This window comes from Anomaloglossus baeobatrachus, chromosome 1, assembly GCF_048569485.1.
Source record: "Anomaloglossus baeobatrachus isolate aAnoBae1 chromosome 1, aAnoBae1.hap1, whole genome shotgun sequence".
Lineage (NCBI taxonomy): Eukaryota > Metazoa > Chordata > Amphibia > Anura > Aromobatidae > Anomaloglossus > Anomaloglossus baeobatrachus.
The window spans coordinates 712,884,177-712,904,421 of NC_134353.1; the positions used below are offsets into that span (position 1 = coordinate 712,884,177).

At 42.1% G+C, this 20,245-nt stretch overlaps 1 protein-coding gene across 1 annotated transcript in view; it reads left to right on the plus strand.

Moving 5' to 3' along the window:
* Positions 1-17,925, plus strand: part of LOC142249865 (uncharacterized) — a 114,200-nt gene extending 96,275 nt beyond the window's left edge. Inside the window, exons 5-7 of the mRNA XM_075321810.1 lie at positions 3,162-3,304; positions 9,408-9,641; positions 14,598-17,925. Coding sequence (XP_075177925.1) covers positions 3,162-3,304; positions 9,408-9,641; positions 14,598-15,266 — 1,046 coding nt within the window. The 3' untranslated portion in view covers positions 15,267-17,925. The remainder of the gene's footprint in view (positions 1-3,161; positions 3,305-9,407; positions 9,642-14,597) is intronic.
* The last annotated feature ends 2,320 nt before the right edge of the window (positions 17,926-20,245 follow it).

A 20,245-nucleotide genomic window follows, 5' to 3' on the forward strand; every position in this document is an offset into this window, starting at 1 on the left:
GCATGGAATCGGCGCTCACTACGGACATTTCTGCAGCGATCTAAAGCGCACATAGCCTTAGCCCTAATACTGGTTCAGATGCACATTTTCTTATGTGATCTGTTATTCTCGTGGTGCAGAACCATCCTATAGTGGTGAGTACATACCATATTTATAAAGGTCTAAATTATCTGCTTAAATGTATTACTCCCTATTACTGCTGTTTACCCCCAAAAGAAAGCAGACACCCCTAAAAGAATCGCACTTACCAGACCCCAGTAGGACTACCAGACTGGATACACAGCTGGTAGTCCTACTGAATAGACTGTTAGAATTTGTAAAATATAAAATAGCTGCTAGGAAACCACTGCTAAGGACAGGCAACAAGCAGAAGAGACTTGTTTGGGCTAAAGAACACAAGGAATGGACATTGGACCAGTGGAAATCTGTGCTTTGGTCTGATGAGTCCAAATTTGAGATCTTTGGATCAAACCACCGTGTCTTTGTAGAAAAGGTGAACGGATGGACTCTACATGCCTGGTTACCACCGTGAAGCATGGAGGAGGCGGTGTGACTGTGTGGGGGTGCTTTGCTGGTGACACTGTTGGGGATTTATTCAAAATTGAAGGCATACTGAGCCAGCATGGCTACCACAGCATCTTGCAGCGGCATGCTATTCCATCCGGTTTGCGTTAAGTTGGACCATCATTTATTTTTCAACAGGACAATGACCCCAAACACACCTGCAGGCTGTGTAAGAGCTATTTGACTAAGAAGGAGAGTGATGGGGTGCTATGCCAGATGACCTGCTCTCCAGTCACCAGACCTGAACCCAATCGAGATGGTTTGGGGGTGAGCTGGACCGCAGAGTGAAGGCAAAAGGGCCAACAAGTGCTAAGCATTTCTGGGAACTCCTTCAAGACTGTTGGAAAACCATTTCCGGTGACTACCTCTTGAAGCTTTTCAAGAGAATGCCAAGAGTGTGCAAAGCAGTAATCAAAGCAAAAGGTGGCTACTTTAAAGAACCTAGACTATAAGACATATTTTCAGTTTTTTCATACTTTAAGTATTTCATTCCACATGTTTTCATTCATAGTTTTGATGTCTTCAATGTGAATCTACAATTGTTAGTCATGAAAATAAAGAAAACTCTTTGAATGAGAAGGTGTGTCCAAACTTTTGGTCTGTACCGTATATATGTGTATATATATGTATATGTGAGATATATATATATATATATATATATATATATATATATATATATATATATATATATATATATATATATATATATATATATATATATATATATATACACACACACACATTCTTCTATATATGCCCCCACCCTTATATGAATATATGACCCATTCTGGGCCCCTCCTGGTATATATATCCCCCTCTTGGGCACATTCTGGTATAGAAATCTCTTTCATGGGCTCCTCCTACTATATTTGTGTGCCATGAAAAAGAAAAAAAACAAACCATTTACTTACCCTCCCCAACTCCCACGTTGCACATTGTCCCCTCTGAGTGGTAATGCATTTCAGCTGGATGTGCGCCCCGGATGCACATCCGACTGAAGTAAGGCAGGTAATGGGGTCAGCGGCTCCCCACTACCCCCGGCGATCGTCCCGCTCCTGTCTTCAGTACATGGAGCGCCTACCTTTCTCCACCGGTTGCCGTGTCCTCGCCATCTCCGCAGCTCTGCTTGCCTACAGCATAGTGATAAGGTCGCAGAGTAATGACCTCATCACGCTGCTGCACGCTAGGATGACGCGCCGGCGCTCTGCTCCACTGACCTTGCCTGTGCAGCATATGGCTAATTTGCATATGATGCCCTTTCACATGCAAATTAGCCAGCGCTGTTGCCGAAGTGACAAGGCTGGACCCCTCTACTGCTGCAATTACTAAAGCCCAAAGAAGAGGAGGGCCCGGTCCACGGCTTAATAAAGCTAAGTACCGTCCGTGCCCTCTTCTTCACCAGGTCCCATACACCAGTCATGGTTGTCATGTCCTGATGGCGTCCCTGTTAAATACCCTAGTAAACCAGCATTCAAGTGTCCGCCGATTAGTAAAAGTTTACCGTTCGTCATATCATGCTGCCAATCAGTAAGTGTAAACAGACCCTTAGATTTTAAAGGGAATCTGTGACCACTTTGACCTTTTTAAACTGTTAATATGGGCATACAGGTTATAGCATGTGGGGAAAGAAACCCATACCTTTTATGTCTCATATTAGATGCCTTGTTGTGGAAAAATCATCTTTTATCACTTTATGTAAATGAACTGTTCCAGGCTACAGGGCGGATGTTGCCTGGAAGATAACTCCGCCTCCAGTGCTTATTTTAAATAAAAGGGGTGTTGTGAGACAAGTGAATGACACAGAACAGGAGAAATTAAAATTGTCCTCTTTCAAACACGTTTTTGCAGCTCCTCGAGCTCTGCTTTATTCAACAATATTGCAACACTGTGTGCCTGTGAGCTGGAGGCTGTAGCTGAGAGGCACCTACAGAAGTGTCAGTTATCATTACATAGAGCGCTGCTGTGAGAACAGAGATCGGCCATCACACATCACACTGGTAGCGCCCTTTTTATTTAAAATAATCTCTGGAGGTGGAGTTATCTTCCAGGCAGCATCCGCCCCATAGCCTGGAAGAGCTCATTTACATAAAGTGATAACAGATGATATTTCAACAACAAGGCATCTGACATGAGACAGACAGGTATGACATTTTTCAGCATTCTATAACATGTACGCTTATATTAACAGTTTAGAAAAGTCAAAGTGATGACAGATTCCCTTTAAAGCCGTGCTTAACACTTTCTGGCTGGGAGATAAGTGCATGACAAACCTTTTCCCACTGCTTAGACATGGTGTGATAACATTTACTTTTTACTAGCACACAATGATGGGCATTTATAAGAATAGCCCACAGTGTTCTTTGACTCCATTCTGCAAGATTCAGAGCATAACAAAAAGCATTTCCCTACAGATTTGTTTTTCTATGGTATGGTTGGCCAAGGAAATCGAGATTAAATAATGACATTTGTTTTGTGGAACGTGTTCGTTATTTGCGTCATTTAACAACTCTGATGTGCAGGACACTAAAATGTGGCACATTCTCCTGAGGCACGTTATGATCGTTCTGGTTTTTTTTTTTCCCTGTTCTCTGATACAGTTACAGATGTTTCTCAGCAGTCACAACTGGATGATCCTTCCTTGTGTATGATTGCAGTGACCGACACAAACAGTGATGAGGTTTTCATCATCTCTCCAGGAAATCCCTCAAACTGTCTTGCCTTAAACTCTTCACATTTACAGGTGAGTATATTCTTGATAGAGAGATACAGTATATAGATATAGCTGACCTAGAAATAATGTCTCTATAGAATTTGGTTCCCATATAATTTGGGAGAATTGAGTTGCCTTAACTTTGCATTTAGGCTTATGATTGAAAATGTAGTTAGCTGCTTAATCTCTGATGATATTATACTAATACAGGGGTATTCCCTTCTCCAGGATCCTATCCTAATAACTATCATAGTTTTTAAGGTTGAAGGGAGACTCTAAGTCCATCTAGTTCAACCCGTAGCCTAACATGTTGATCCAGAGGAAGGCAAAAAAAAAACCCCAATGTGACAAACAAGTTCCAATGGGGAAAAAATTTCCTTCCTGACTCCACATCCGGCAATCAGACTGGTTCCCTGGATCAACACCCTGTCATAAAATCTAATATACATAACTGGTAATATTAAATTTTTCAAGAAAGGCGTCCAGGCTCTGCTTAAATGTTAGTAGTGAATCACTCATTACAACATCATGCGGCAGAGAGTTCCATAGTCTCACTGCTCGTACAGTAAAGAATCGTCGTCTGTGATTATGATTAAACCTTCTTTCCTCAAGACGTAGCGGATGCCCCCGTGTTCCAGTCGCAGGCCTAGGTGTAAAAAGATCTTTGGAAAGGTCTCTGTACTGTCCCCTCATATATTTATACATTGTGATTAGATCCCCCCTAAGCCTTTGTTTTTCCAAACTAAATAACCCCAAGTTTAATAACCTGTCTTGGTATTGCAGCCCACCCATTCCTCTAATAATCTTGGTCGCTCTTCTCTGCACCCTCTCCAGTTCAGCTATGTCCTTCTTATATATCGGTGACCAGAATTGTACACAGTATTCTAAGTGCGGTCGCACTAGTGACTTGTACAGAGGTAGAACTATATTTTTTTCATGAACACTTATACCTCTTTTAACCCTTTCACGACCGGCCGATTTTTCGCTTTCCTTTTTTTTTTTTCGCCATTCTTTTTCTGAGAGACGTAACTTTTTTATTTTTCAGTCAATATGGTCATGTGAGGGCTCATTTTTTGCGGAACGAGCTGTACTTTTAAATGAAACCATCAGTTTTACCATATTGTGTACTAGAAAATGGCAAAAAAATTCCAAATGCTGAAAAATTGCAAAAAAAGTGCGATAGCACTATGGTTTTTGAGATATTTTATTCACTGTGTTCACTATATGGTAAAACTGATGTGTGGGTGTGATGCCTCAGGTCAGTGCGAGTTCGTAGACACCAAACATGTATAGGTTTACTTTTATATAAGGGGTTAAAAAAAAATCGGAAGTTTGTCCGAAAAAAGTGGCGCACGTTTTACGCCATATTCCGTGACCCGTAGCGTTCTCATTTTTCGGGATCTTAGGCTCAATGACGGCTTATTTTTTGCGACTCGAGCTGACGTTTTTAACGGTACCATTTTTGCGCAGATGCTACGTTTTGATCGCCTCTTATTGCATTTTGCGCAAAAGTTGTGGCGACAAAAAAACGTCGTTTTGGCGTTTGGAATTTTTTTGCCGGTATGCCGTTTACTGATCAGATTAATTGATTTTATATTTTGATAGATCGGGCGTTTCTGAACGCGGCGATACCAAATGTGTGTATATTTTTTATTTTTTTAACCCTTTAATTTTCAATGGGGCGAATGGGGGGTGATTTGAACTTTTAGGTTTTTTTGTTTTTTTTTAATTTTTTAAAACTTATTTTTTTACTTTTTTTTTTTATTTTACTAGTCCCCCTAGGGGGCTATTGCGATCAGCATTCCGATCGCTCTGCAGTATCTGCTGATCACAGCTGGAAGGCTGTAAACAGCAGATACGCTGTCTTTCTCTTTTGCTGTGCCCCGGGCACAGCGAAAGTGAAACCAATTCATGTGTAGTACAGGAGTCATCACATGACCCTGTACTACCATGACAACTATCGGGAGTCACGTGATCGCGTCACGTGACTTCCGGTTTCGGCGGTAAGTAAAACTTTACCGCGATTGCGCTTATAATGGCGCTGTCATGTATTGACAGCGCCATATAAGGGGTTAATCGGCACGAGCAGATAACGATTCTGCTCGTGCCTAGCAGGCACACATCTCAGCTGTGAAAATCAGCTGAGATGTGTGCCGATCGTGGCATGCTGCCGCCGGAGGACCGCGGGCAGTAAGATTGTCATTTAGGACGTAATTTTACGGCCCGCGGTCGTTAAGGGGTTAATACATCCCATTATTTTATTAACCCTGGCAGCAGTTGCCTGACACTGTCCACTAAAGTGAAGTTTACCATCCACCCATACACCCAAGTCTTTTTCTGTGCCTGTTTTACCCAGTGTTCTACAATTAAGTACATAATCATACATTTTATTTCCTCTACCCAAGTGCATGACCTTACATTTATCTACATTAAACTTCAATTGCCACTTCTCAGCCCAATCCTCCAATTTACATAAATCTCCCTGTAATATAAAATTATCCTCCTCTGTATTGATTACCCTGCAGAGTTTAGTATCATCTGCAAATATTGAAATTCTACTCCGCATGCCCCCAACAAGGTCATTAATAAATATGTTGAAAAGAAGCGGGCCCAATACTGACCCCTGTGGTACCCCATTATGAACTGAGACCCAGTCCAAGTACGTACCATTAATAACCACCCTTTGTTTCCTATCACTGAGCCAGTTTTTAACCCAGTTACACATATTTTCCCCTATCCCCATTATTCTCATTTTATGTACCAACCTTTTGTGTGGCACCGTATCAAAAGCTTTTGAAAAGTCCATATACACAACATCCACTGCATTTCCCTGGTCTAGGCTTGAACTTGCCTCTTCATAGAAGCTGATCAAATTAGTTTGACAGGATCGATCCCTCATAAACCCATGTTGATACTCTGTCATAAGGTTATTTTTCTTGAGATACTCCAGTATAGCATCTCTCAAGAACCCCTCAAGGATTTTACCAACCGTAGAGGTTAAACTTACCGGCCTATAATTTCCCGGCTCAGTTTTTGTCCCCTTTTTGAATATTGGCACCACATTTGCTATGCGCCAGTCCTGCGGTACCGACCCTGTTATTAAGGAATCAGAGAAGATTAAAAATAATGGTCTATCTATCACAGAACTAAATTCCTGTAGTACTCTGGGGTGTATGCCATCCGGGCCCGGAGATTTGTCAACCTTAGTGACAAGTAGTAGGTGTAGTAATAATAATAGCAAATACTTTCAATTAGGAATGTATTATAGTTCTCCCAATTTAGGCCCCTTTCACACATCTGTTTTATGTCATCAGTCACAATCCGTCGCATTTTGAAAAAAACGGATCAAGCACTGGATCTGTTTTTTTCTCATTGACTTGTATTAGCGACAGATGGCCTAACGTTTTATCCGTCGTACGACGGATCTGTCGAAAATATCTTTGTCCGTCAGATGGAGATGACGTCCACAGTAAGATTTTTGTTTGTTAGAATGGCAGCCTATGGGCACAGGATCCGTGAAATGATGGATTCTGGCAACAGATCCGTTGTCGTTTTTTTTTTTTTTTTTTTAACTATTCCCTGGTGTGTCTCTTTCTTTCTTTCTCTTTTTCTCTTTCTTTCTCTTTCTTTCTCTCTCTCTTTCTTTCTCTCTCTCTTTCTCTCTTTATTTTTCGTTTTCTTTCTTTCTCTTTCTTTCTCTTTCTTTCTCTTTCTTTCTCTTTCTTTCTCTTTCTTTCTCTTAAAATTAAGGGGGTATTTCCATCTCCAAGATCCCATCCCAATATGTAGTAGGTGTAGTAATAATAAATAATATTAGCAAATATCTCCAATTAGAAATGTAGTAGAGTACTCCTGATTTACCATGTCTCTTACTTCATTGCAGTAGCCTAAGTTTCCATGGTTAGGACCACAAGCAACTAACGGTCACTATATGCGTGGTTGTAACCATGCAAACCTAGGCTACTGTAGTGCCCTGCACATGAGGTAAGAGTCATGGCGATATCAAGAGAACTATACTACATTCCTAATTGGAGGAATTTGCTAAAATTATTATTACTACACCTACTACATATTGAGATAGGATCTTGGCGATGGGAAAACCCCTTTAAAAGCAGTGTATTCTAGTTTGACTTCATTTTAGTTTAGTCATTTATACCCAAAGATGGGCAGTACAGTGTCTTAGTGGATAGCATTGTTGCTTTACAGAGCAATGGTCCTGGGTTCCAGTGCCATCAAGTACACTACCTGCCAAGAGTTTGTATGTTCTCCCCATGTTTCCATGAGTTTCGTCTTTATAATCAGGTGGCCTCCAAGATTACAAAGACCATACTAATAGGGAATTTTAGATAATAAGTTTCAATGGGGAAAATGATATCTGTAAAGTTCTGCGGAATATGATGGCGCTATATAGGCAAGGCATTAAAACAATAGTGTGTGTGTGTGTGTGTGTGTGTGTGTGTGTGTGTGTGTGTGTGTAGACCGCGATCGCAGCAGAGAGGGGGCGCTGGACCAGAGGGCAGCAACATCCAGTGGACCAGACCGCCCCATAGGGGAGTATTATAAAAGTGTTTTTTACATTCTACAGATCGGCCTGGGCTCTTGTATACAATATTTTGGAATGCTGTATATAAGGGCTCACTGATGGTGGCCGCAGCTTATAGGGGCCAAATGTGCGGACAGGTTCCCTTTTTTTAAATTTGTCTTAACAAATGTTAGTGAGAGTATTTTCTGCATTTAACCAGAAATGTAAACTGCTTTTCCTCGTGGCTAAAGCCCAAACACAAAGAGCAGCCTTAGTACTCCTTGATATGCCTAGCCCATTGTGGTGTCAATGGGAATTGGATGTTGTATATGGTTTGTAGGGCTGGACACTCTGTGCCAACATTTTTGGCCATGACTGTATACCCTGGTATGGCATGTGCCACAACCCTAATTAAGATGTATGTAATTTATTTATTTTTTTTCTCTTAATAAAAGAGAACATTACTATATTTAAACTGATAAGATGCTTTTGCTGAAATCCCGGAAAAGCACAATTGCTCCCACGCTGCTTAGCCGTATTCAAAGTAAGCTTCTTGTGAGAAGGTCCCGCTTACCATTCTTCTTGCAGAAATGCATTAATGTTTACTCTTCTGAATGGACAATCCTTTGGTTTTCTGGGCTGAATACCTTTTACGGTCTGTGAATAAGGTTTCCACAATTAACCAGACTTAGCTTTAAAGGGAACCTGTCATGTCCCCAACTGCTATTCACCTGCAGTTATAGGTAAATAGTAAGTAACTGTGTTACAGTGCTGTCCAGCCAGATGACTAAAAATGTGGCTACTGGGAAAAAAATAAACTTTATTCCTCTCAGCAGCCGCCAGCTTTCAGTCATAGAGGTATGCACAGGGTGCCTAGAGTCAATGCTCAGTACAAAGTAAGTGGCGGCTAAGCCCCGGCACTTAGATTTACATTTTGCTCTGTAGCACACCCGTACGTAGGGCGCTGGAAATCAAAGTGTATGGGGCATACTGACAGCCACAGCTCACAGTATAGTGAACAGTTCTGTGAGCAATGACTGGAATCAATACATGAATGCCAGTGGCTAACAGAAGGAATAAAATTCATTTTCTCCTAGTAGTCGCCCTTTTAGTAAGGTGTCCGGACAGCATCGTAATGCTATTAACCTGCAGATTTTATCTCCATGTTAACCTGTTTGGGGACACGAAAAGTTCCCTATTAAACAGTAATTTTCTAATATGGAGTCATCATTAGACTGACATTAATTTTAAAGTGGACTTGTTACCAAGTCAAAAGTGGCAAGTTTTGCACTTAATTTATCCCCATAGACCCCACTCGTTGGGTATTCTGAGTTGTTGTTTTTTTGTTTTTTTTTTTTTTAATTAATCTCCTATACAGTTGAAGAGACATGGGCTTTTTTGTTGTTTTAATGCTCATTTTTACAGTCTTTATCAAGAGGGATCACAGGACAATAATGTAGAGCAGCCTAAAAACACAAAAAAACACAAGCTAATGTACTATCCCTGCAACCTATAAGGAGCAGCCAAGGCACACATGGTGGTTTGTTCTGAGCAGGGAGCGACGTCACTGCTGCATTAATGTTTTGATTTTATTATGGCGGCCCATTCTAGGTAGGAAACCTAAAGAGAAGTGTAACCAGCCCTGCTTCCGTATCAGACTGGCTCACATCGGATTACACGAGTGTGGATCTAACTGGCGAGGACAAAGTAAATGAAGGTGAAGAAGTAGATACAGCCAGACAAAGGGCATGGAGTTTTCGCACTTTCAACAGCCTGTTACCTCAACTACAGATGAAATGGCGCAGCCGTACCTCTAGTGGTTCCTTTACAAAATTGCTAGACCGCGTGAGTAAATTTTTTTTTTTTTTTTTTTTTTTCCTCTTAAAGAAGTTGTCAGCTAGAAAATCCATTGTTCAATACTTGATTAGTTGATTTTGACATACTGTAAATGAGGGGTCACTGCTACAGATGAGTGGACCCGTGGAATTTCAGTTCGGGGGGTGCAGGCAGACTTTAGATAACGTTCGGTTTGGGACCTGGACTTGACCTGAATCCCACTGGAAGTCACTAATTCGGCAGTTTGGGTCTCCGCCCACGTGCAGGCAGTCATAACCACATCACTTCTGGGGGAGGTTGCGTAGGCTGTTTTTAATTTTTTTTTTTTTGTGGCGCACACTACATTCGATCACGCTGTTGTTACCCCAAGTGCGAGCCGTTGAAACACTGCAAGCGGCTTGCACTGGTTCGAGCACTGAGCGTACCCGAGCACAGCAATGCTCACACAAGTGGTATGCATACATAAAGCACCCAAACTTTGTTTTTTGGGAAAAGTCTGTGTTCGGAATGAACACCAAACCTGGGGTTCGCTCATCTCTAGTTACTTATTGTCTTTTATTAGATAATGTTAAAATAGTCTTCAAAGAGTCTTTTTTTTTTTTTTTTTTACCTTTGAGTAATTTTAATAATTTGCAGATCATTCACAGATACAGCTGACTTTAGTAGCATCTGCTGTTAATCTTATGTCCACCACAGATATTATCAATTTAGCTCGATCGGCAGATGGTTTGCAGATATACCTTATGTCTAAGGCTTTATTTATATTGACAGATTTTAATGGACACCATATAATGCTTCATTTCTCCAGTGATGGTACTGCAGGGGAAGTAACTGCTTGCTTCCAGGCCTCTCTATAAATTAAGCTCATCAGTGGAGGTTGGGGCCAAAACCAGGAGGACTGAACCAGAATCAAAATGAGCAGACAGGAGAAGGGTTAAATCAGTCCACATTGAGGGTATTGGGAAAATCTTCGTGGGCATATATGAAACTGTTAAACTGGCAACAGGTCTCCTGACCCAATCTCGACAGTACTCAAGCTGGTTTCACAGTTCAACTCAGAATATTGCAAGTTAGAAGTTGGCCATGTAACACTGTCCTGTTATTGGTGTGCTGGCGAGTCAGCAAGACCTTATTTATAGATATTAAAACTAGAAGTAAAAGCTCGACAGAGTGATCAAAGGACATAAAGGAGTTAATAGGTTGAAGACAGTGGCGTAACTAGAGTTTGATGGTCCCCGATGCAAAGTACGGACCTGGGCCCCCCCTCTACATACACCAACACTTGGGGTATGGGACAATAACACTCGGGGTACAGGATAATGACGCTGACACTTGGCTCTTTCCCTCAACACCCAGCTTTCCTATGTTCTGATATCCATCTTGTCCTCGGCACCCAGCTTCCCCATGCCCTGCTATACATCTTTCCCTCAGCACCCAGCTTTCCCATATCAGAGCATGGGAAAGCTGGGTGCTGAGAGATGTATAGCAGAGCATGGGAAAGCTGGGTGCTGAGGGAAAGAGCCCTTTTCCCTCAGCACAAAACATTCCCATCCCCTGCTTGTATCTTTGTTCCTCCTTGTATATAGTTCTCCAAATACTATAATGGCCCCCACATAGCCTTCCATGTTGTATAAAGGGTCCCACATAACCCTTCATATTACAATGCAGCTCTATAGTCTTCCATGTATTATAATGCATTTCCCATAGTTCTCCATATATTATAATGCACCCCATAGTCCTCCATATATTATAATTCACCCCAGGCCTCCATGTATGATGCAGCCAGCCCCCCATGTTCCATGTATAATGCAGCCAGCCCCCCCATGCTCCATGTATAATGGAGCCAGCCCCCCTTATGCTCCCTGTATGATGCTGGCAGGCAAACAAACACAAAAAACAAACAAGTTCTTATCTCTCTCCTCATTCCTCTGCTGCTGTCCTCACGTCTCCTGGTTCACCGCTGCTCCGTCCTCAGCTCTCCTCCGTTCCCCTGCAGCTGCGGTCGGTGTCCTCCCGCCCTGTGCTCTCTGCTCTCAGCACAGCGGAAGCACAGGAGTGACATCACCGCGCAGGCACAGAGGGAAAATGATGGAGCTGCATGGCCCGCTTCACGCTTCTTCATTTTTGCTGTTCGTGATGACGGGGGCTCGGTGCCGCCACCGCTGACAACGGGCAGGGGTGCCCGGTGTCGGCGGCAGTGGCCCCGGGTCATATAGTGGCCCCGTGGTCTGCGCCAGATCAGCGCAGCTCCTCTCACAGAAAGGAGCTGGCTGCTGATCTGCAGACCGGGCCCCTAAGCTGGCGGGCCCGGTCGCAGTCGCGAACTCTGCGACCGTGGTAGATATGCCCCTGGTTGAAGAGTGAGTAAGTCAAAGAGGTGAACACTGACAGCAGAAGTAGGCAGTGCAGGAATGGGTTTGGGAATGTTGCCATGGTTTTTATTTTATTGTATCTTTTGGGTCAGTCCACTTTTTGTGTAGCTATAAAAAGCTCTCATATAATTTTTCTTCTTGAAGAGTTTCTACTTTTGTAAGCACTTTAGAACTGAGTGCACTTCTGGTGGTTATTCTGGGAATGTGTTACAATGAAGAATTGTATGTGTAGCTTAATAGTAACTAGTTAAAGGAAGTTTCTCAACTTTGAATATTATCCCCTATCCTATGGATTAAGCGATGAATTTCCAATCTCTGGGGTCAATCTCCTGAAGAGGTGCTCTGAAGAGTCCGTGTGACTTTAGCAAAGGTAGATCATGCGCACTGCAGCTCCATTCATTCTTATGGCAGTGCTTAACACCAGCCGAGCGGGGCGATAACTTCCAAACTTGACAATACCCCTTTTAAGTATAAAAGATAAAGACTTGAAAGTGTTGTCTTACAAGCATATCAAAATACGGTATATAGTCGGAACATGACAGTCCCCCACACACCATGTCCTGTAGATTACTGTGAAATGTGCTGCACGCTTGGGTCTGACTTGCAGAAGTACATTTGGAGCTTTCCTCTTTGGCATGCCACGTGTATCCAGCATAACTGAGCTACTCTGTATAAAGCCGCTTTGAAACTGTAGTGAAGACAGTGGGGATTATGTATGTGTAAAAACTAGTACACCTATAAAAACCAATGCAGTCGCTAATATATGAAAACAAATGCATTTAAAAATTGACCTTTTTTTTTTTTTTTTTTTTTTTTTTCCCTGCTCGTTTCTCATGGTTATATAGTGCCTACAAGTAGTCTTCAACCCCCTGCAGATTTAGAAGGTTTGATAAGATGCAAATAAGTTAGAGCCTGCAAACTTCAAACAAGAGCAGGATTTATTAACAGATGCATAAATCTTACAAACCAACAAGTTATGTTGCTCAGTTAAATTTTAATAAATTTTCAATATAAAAATGTGGGTCAATTATTATTCAACCCCTAGGTTTAATATTTTGTAGAATAACCCTTGTGTGCAATTACAGCTAATAATCGTCTTTTATAAGACCTGATCAGGCCGGCACAGGTCTCTGGAGTTATCTTGGCCCACTTCTCCATGCAGATCTTCTCCAAGTTATCTAGGTTCTTTGGGTGTTTCATGTGGACTTTAATCTTGAGCTCCTTCCACAAGTTTTCAATTGGGTTAAGGTCAGGAGACTGACTAGGCCACTGCAACACCTTGATTTTTTCCCTCTTGAACCAGGCCTTGGTTTTCTTGGCTGTGTGCTTTGGGTCGTTGTCTTGTTGGAAGATAAAATGACGACCCATCTTAAGATCCTTGATGGAGGAGCGGAGGTTCCTGGCCAAAATCTCCAGGTAGGCCGTGCTATCCATCTTCCCATGGATGCGGACCAGATGGCCAGGCCCCTTGGCTGAGAAACAGCCCCACAGCATGATGCTGCCACCACCATGCTTGACTGTAGGGATGGTATTCTTGGGGTCATATGCAGTGCGATCCAGTCTCCAAACGTCACGTGTGTGGTTGGCACCAAAGATCTCGATCTTGGTCTCATCAGACCAGAGAACCTTGAACCAGTCTGTCTCAGAGTCCTCCAAGTGATCATGAGCAAACTGTAGACGAACCTTGACATGACGCTTTGAAAGTAAAGGTACCTTACGGGCTCGTCTGGAACGGAGACCATTGCGGTGGAGTACATTACTTATGGTATTGACTGAAACCAATGTCCCCACTGCCATGAGATCTTCCCGGAGCTCCTTCCTTGTTGTCCTTGGGTTAGCCTTGACTCTTCGGACAAGCCTGGCCTCGGCACGGGTGGAAACTTTCAAAGGCTGTCCAGGCCGTGGAAGGCTAACAGTAGTTCCATAAGCCTTCCACTTCCGGATGATGCTCCCAACAGTGGAGACAGGTAGGCCCAACTCCTTGGAAAGGGTTTTGTACCCCTTGCCAGTCTTGTGACCCTCCACGATCTTGTCTCTGATGGCCTTGGAATGCTCCTTTTGTCTTTTCCATGTTGACCAAGTATGAGTGCTGTTCACAAGTTTGGGGAGGGTCTTAATTAGTCAGAAAAGGCTGGAAAAAGAGATAATTAATCTAAACATGTGAAGCTCATTGTTGTTTGTGCCTGAAATACTTCTTAATACTTTAGGGGAACCAAACAGAATTCTTGTGGTTTGAGGGGTTGAATAATAAATGATCCTCTGAATAAACTTTTCACAATTTAAAAAAAAAAAAAAAAAGAAATAACATTCTTTTTTGCTGCAGTGCATTTCACACATCCAGGCTGATCTACAGTCCAAATGTCACAATGCCAAGTTAATTCCGAATGTGTAAACCTGCTAAATCTGCAGGGGGTTGAATACTACTTGTAGGCACTGTATAAAAATCATTAAACTTAGCTCGATATTATTCCCCATTGCTTATGAGGCCCTATATTCTGTAACACTGCACAAAGACTATCATTATGGATATTAGTCACTGTTTTACGTTTTTCCATATGTGATGCCATTAACAGACCTCATTTTTCCTTTCCAGGGTTGTACTGCACCTGTGAAGACAATAAGCCCCATGAAGCCAAGGAGAGTGGGATCTGCTGCACAGATTGGGGAAAATTGTGTTCGCCTATATTCAGAATCCTCAGACAGCAATGCGTCCTATCCCCTTACACACGCCGCACACCTCCATAGGCACCTCCCATCAGGAAACCTCAAGAGGTCAAGACCGTGTTTTGGATTGCTAAATGATTCCTCTGATTTTGTCAGTTTTGACCAAACCTCTGCTTTTGCAAAGGAGAACCACAATCTGTGCCAAAAGCCTGGCACAGAGTATCCAAGTTCACTTAAAGTAACCTCAACCAATGGAATACGAGCCAAAGAGCTCTCAATGGACTTTGAAAAGCCAAATGCTGTTTTTGTGATCTGTGAAGAAGCTGATGATCAACAGCCCTTGGTATTTGATGACCAGCTGAGCTCCCCTACAGAGTGCGAATTACACAGTTCTTATATAAACTGTAACACAAATAACTGCTCCCTTACATCCAAAAGATCTTGCAATCCATGGATGGATTCTTCAGATGTTTCCATTTATCAATGTATACAAAAGAACGCAAGTCTCAAGCCTCACTGTACTACCAGTGTTGGTAGGCCTGACTATGCAGGAAGCACAGATTTCCAGTCTCCACCAATAGCGTTAGTTACAGAATGACTGCACTCTGTGACCTCATTCCTGTAATAGACTGGTTGCCCTTATATTTCCACCTGATATTGTTTCATGGTGATCTGGTCTATTTTTTTTATTTTTTTTGTAAACTGGCAAAGCAAATTGTGCCAACTGTTTTAATGAAAGACAATTGACATCCTTATTGTTGCAGTTACCATTTTCTATGACTGCGGCACATCATCCATATAGTAATTCCAGCATGTATTATGCATTCTATTAATTGACACAATTATGTGTTTTGTTTTTGTTTTTTTAAATATGACACAGATCCATCATTAACCCGAAACAAATCATCAAGAAATAGAGGTTGTACTTATTCCTTTCCGCTGGCCATACACTTTACATGGCTGTCGGAAAAACGATGCTTCAGTTAATGATTCAGCCAACAGCTCCCTCAGCCGACACTCCCATACACCGGAGAGCGCGCTCGGCCAAGCACCCCTGTGTTCTCTGAGAAAGTCGCCAACTGACACGTTTGCTAGCAACTTATCTCAGGCAGAACAATGTGATTAGCAGTCCGAAATTGGACGTATGATTGACATCTCTTTTGACCATCAGTCGGCTGGCGCCTCCATACACTTTAGAACATTGGATGAATCTGTCGATGTTGGTAGGCTCAGCTGACTTTCGTCTAATGTTTGTGGGGGCTTTAAGGCCGGTTTTACACATCTGTGAAACACGGACCGACTGCCAGGTCTACTGACCAGACCTAGCTTTCTCTTTGGCATATGTAAAGGGCAGTTATCTCAGGTCCGGAGACCCAGTGGTCAGGGTGAGTCTTCCGATCTGAACATGGTCTGTAAACACAAACGTGTGAAAATTGCTTAATCTTTGCATAAAGTCAGACTTTCGGATGTACTTAAGTGGCTTTACATTTATTTGTTCCAGGGAATCTTGGTGACTAACCTGTACAAACCAGCCAAGTATAAAGTGTACACTACACACAGAGTTTTATCATTTTCTTTCTTCACATGTTGTAATACACAGTGCAATGCGACCACTCCTTAATGCACAATGAAGCCATTTCATACATACTAGAGCCTAGAGGCCATAGGACCTTCAATTTTTAATTCCCCTTTCCTAGAGGACTAGTCACCCCCTCCTCACATCTGTACACTTGCATACTTTCGTGTTCTACACACTCTTTGGGCATCTTTAATGTATAATCTCAATCTTAGGGGCATGCTGTAGAGGCTCTGACATATTAACATGTCCAGCTCTAAATGTTAGGCATTTAATCACATTCATTTGCTGTAATGATGTACACAAAATGATAATTGGAGAAAAGTAATTGGACCATTCTGAGTTCACACTTGTCAGATGGTAAATCCACAGCATGTTCATTATTGGGGTAAAAAATACCTTGTTCACTTGCATTCCTTGGTAAGTGTCAGAGTCGCTTAGGAAATAGAATCAGAATCCACACCTAAATCCTTACACAAGTCTGAATGTGTGAACATGGCCTTACTGCCATAGCAGCTGCATTGATTATAGACTTTCATTGGCTATTTGCATTGTTCTGTAAACTTGCAGTACTGCTACATTTCCTATATATACACATGATGGCAGTCGTTTAAGAAAATGACACCACTATAGCACATGCATATTGTTGCAATTTTACTGAAATTGGCAACCATGTTTTCTTTAATGAAGCACTACTGTTTCAAAGGATAATCCAACTGTGGTACCTCTGCTGTAGTAACTATACAGTTATACCAATTCTATTCCTTGAATGGGTTGTTTCCATTTTCAAACTGGCAACTACGATCATTTTAACTTAGTTAAGAGATCCATTATTTAGGACACTTATCTATTAGTTACATTGGAAAGTTGTTAAAAAGAATCTATGGAAGACCCAGCAAATCTGTTTATTGCATGGGCAGCCCATTGATTAATTACACATTCTCATTTTAATCCATTTTTCCTGTTGTGGTGCTACAGAGAAATGTAATGATTGCTCTGACAAGGATTACGTTGTGGTGGTCTTCAAAATGGAACACATGATAATCTACTAATCCTCAAACAGAAAGTTAACCTTTTTTCACAACTTGACAGTGAATTTATTGGTTGCTTGAGTTTTTCCTCTACCAACGATATGTATTTATAGGATCTATGTAGATTTAAGGGTAATCAAAGGGGTATCAGAAAATGTTGAAATGTATGTTATATCCTCAGGATAGACGATCGATGTTAAGCCTAGCCAGACAATGCCGAAAGTTAGACCCCCCCTCCCCCCCAACACTCCAATCAGCTGGTTAAAGTGACTGCCCAAGCACTGCTCAATACTATTAGTAATGGCTATGCCTGATATTACACTTCTATTATACTGATCTGAATAAAATGAAACTATAGAAGTGTTATACCAGGAACGGCTGCACCTAAAAGTACAGAGCTCTGTTTGGTGAACAATTAAGAGCACCGATTTACAGAGTCAGACCCCGTTCAATAATAGGCCATCATTTAGTTGTGTGGGCAATCCTAGTTTGTACACAAATTACCATCCCTTCATGATTGTGAACAGCTCTTCAACAGATGGCAGCGGCCACGTGATGTTAATCCATTATACTATGTTGATTTTCCTAGTTATTGGCATGTGTAGATATATTGTCTGTGGTTAAGAATTGTATTTGAATGTAACCAGAGAATGATTTGCAATATAAGCAAACACATCTAATAAATAAATAGAATTGTATAGTTACTTACTCATGAAGCTTCAAGCTAATTTCATTTTACTAACCAGCTTCAAACTAGATAAACTTGTATTTTAGATTATTTATTAAGTCAAGGATCATAACGTGATAAGAAATCTAATCCATACGAGGTTGTATGGAAATGCATGGGACTTTCTTCTAATTAGTATCACAATAAGGCTACATTCACACAACCGTTCAGTTTTTGCGGTCCGCAAAAACGGTCCTGTTTTTTCACGGATGCATCCGTGTGCCTTCCGGGGGTTTTTTTGCGGACTGCAAAAAAAGGAGCAGATAAATAGAGGGATAGAATGAATGAATGAATGGATGGATTAATTAAGGGGTAGATAGATGGATAGATAATAGATGAGAAAGACATATGTAATGTCCCACTCCCCAGCATTTTGTAATCCTGCACCCTTTAGTGCTTTTCATGTAGCTAGAACTAAATGGTGCCTATGGGGGAGAAAAATCTGAATGGGTGCCTGGGGGGAAGGGGGACATCTGAATTGGCCCCTAACCTGGTAACAACTATAGTAGCACGCCATAATAGTGGGTATACAGGAAACTCAGCAGATGACCGCTCTGTTACTGAAAATAAATCTACACAAAGGCTAAAACTGATATTACCGCCATATGGTGACCATATAGTGGTGGATATCAGTCCTGCAGTACATGTGAGATATTATAGTACAGTTATAGGTGGTGGCTTACAGCTAATGTTCTTTCGGATGAACTCATTCTATTTTCTCATCCTTTTCTTTCTGTCCAGCCTGACATGACGACTTCTCCAACCAGGACTCCTCTGCAGAGATTACAACACAGACTCATCTGACTTCTCACATTCCTAGCCCCGACCCCATCTATTCCCGACCTGCACAAAACCCTCATCCTTCTGATACCCCAATACTAAGCCACTGTTGCCATATGTGCCCTATACTGCACCTGCTGTGTGGTACAATAACAGTGCTCCTCTTACCGCCCCACATACTAATGCCATCGCTGTACCCCTACATGGTAATAATGCCTTATTTGTGCCCTCTAGATGGTAAAATTGCCCTCTCAAAATTATTATTGCCTTTGGAACGTGCCCTGGAAAAATGTCCACATTTTGCCCCTACAATGTAATTATGCCCCCAGTGTGCCTGTGACAGTCACAATACCCTGAGTGCCCCTATAACAGTTATACTTCTTAAATGTCCACTTAACATTTAACATTGTCTCTTGAGTCTCCCAGGTACACAATATGATGGTCCCCATAGCTCTCTATACAAAGTATGATGTCCCACAGTTCTCTATACAGAGTATGATGAGCCCACAGCTCGCTATACACAGTGTAATGAGCCCACAACTCCCCTATACACAGATTAATGGGCCCACAGCTCCTCCTATACACAGTAATGATGGGCCCACACCTCCCCTATAAAAAATTATAGTGGGACCATAGCTCTCCTATACAAAGTATGATGGGCCTACTGCTCCCCTATACAAAGTATAATGAGCTCACACTACATGTTATCAGGCCCTTATAATATATAGCCCCTGCTTCCCCACACACACAGCCCCTCATTACATACATGTTATCAGGTCTTTTATAATATCTAGCCACACACACAAACATCTCCTCAGTACATACATGTTATCAGGCCCTTATAATATACAGCTCCCCTCCCCCCATTACATACGTTATGAGGCTCCCACACTGCAGTGTAATAGCCCCCTCCCCCACACACATCGCCTCATTACATACGTTATCGGGCCCCCACACTGCAGTGTAATAGCCCCTCTCCCCCACACACATCGCCTCATTACATACATGTTATCAGGCCCTTATAATATACAGCTCCCCTCCCCCCACACACATCCCCCTCATTACATACATGTTATCAGGTCCCCACACTGCACAGTGTAATAGCCCCTCTCCCCCACACACATCGCCTCATTAAATACGTTATTGGGCCCTCACAGTGCACAGTGTAATAGTCCCCCTCCCCCAAACACATCACCTCATTCAATACATGTTATCAAGCCTCTCTCTGTTGGTGTCCCTCAAGGCTCTGTCCTGGGACCCTTACTTTTTTCTATCTATACATTTGGCCTGGGACAACTCATAAAGCCCCATGGCTTTCAGTACCACCTATATGCCGATGACACTCAGATCTACCTCTCTGGTCCAGATGTCACATCTCTGCTGTCCAAAATCCCAGAGTGCCTATCTGCTATATCTTCCTTCTTTTCCTCTCGCTTCCTAAAGCTTAATGTGGCCAAAACTGA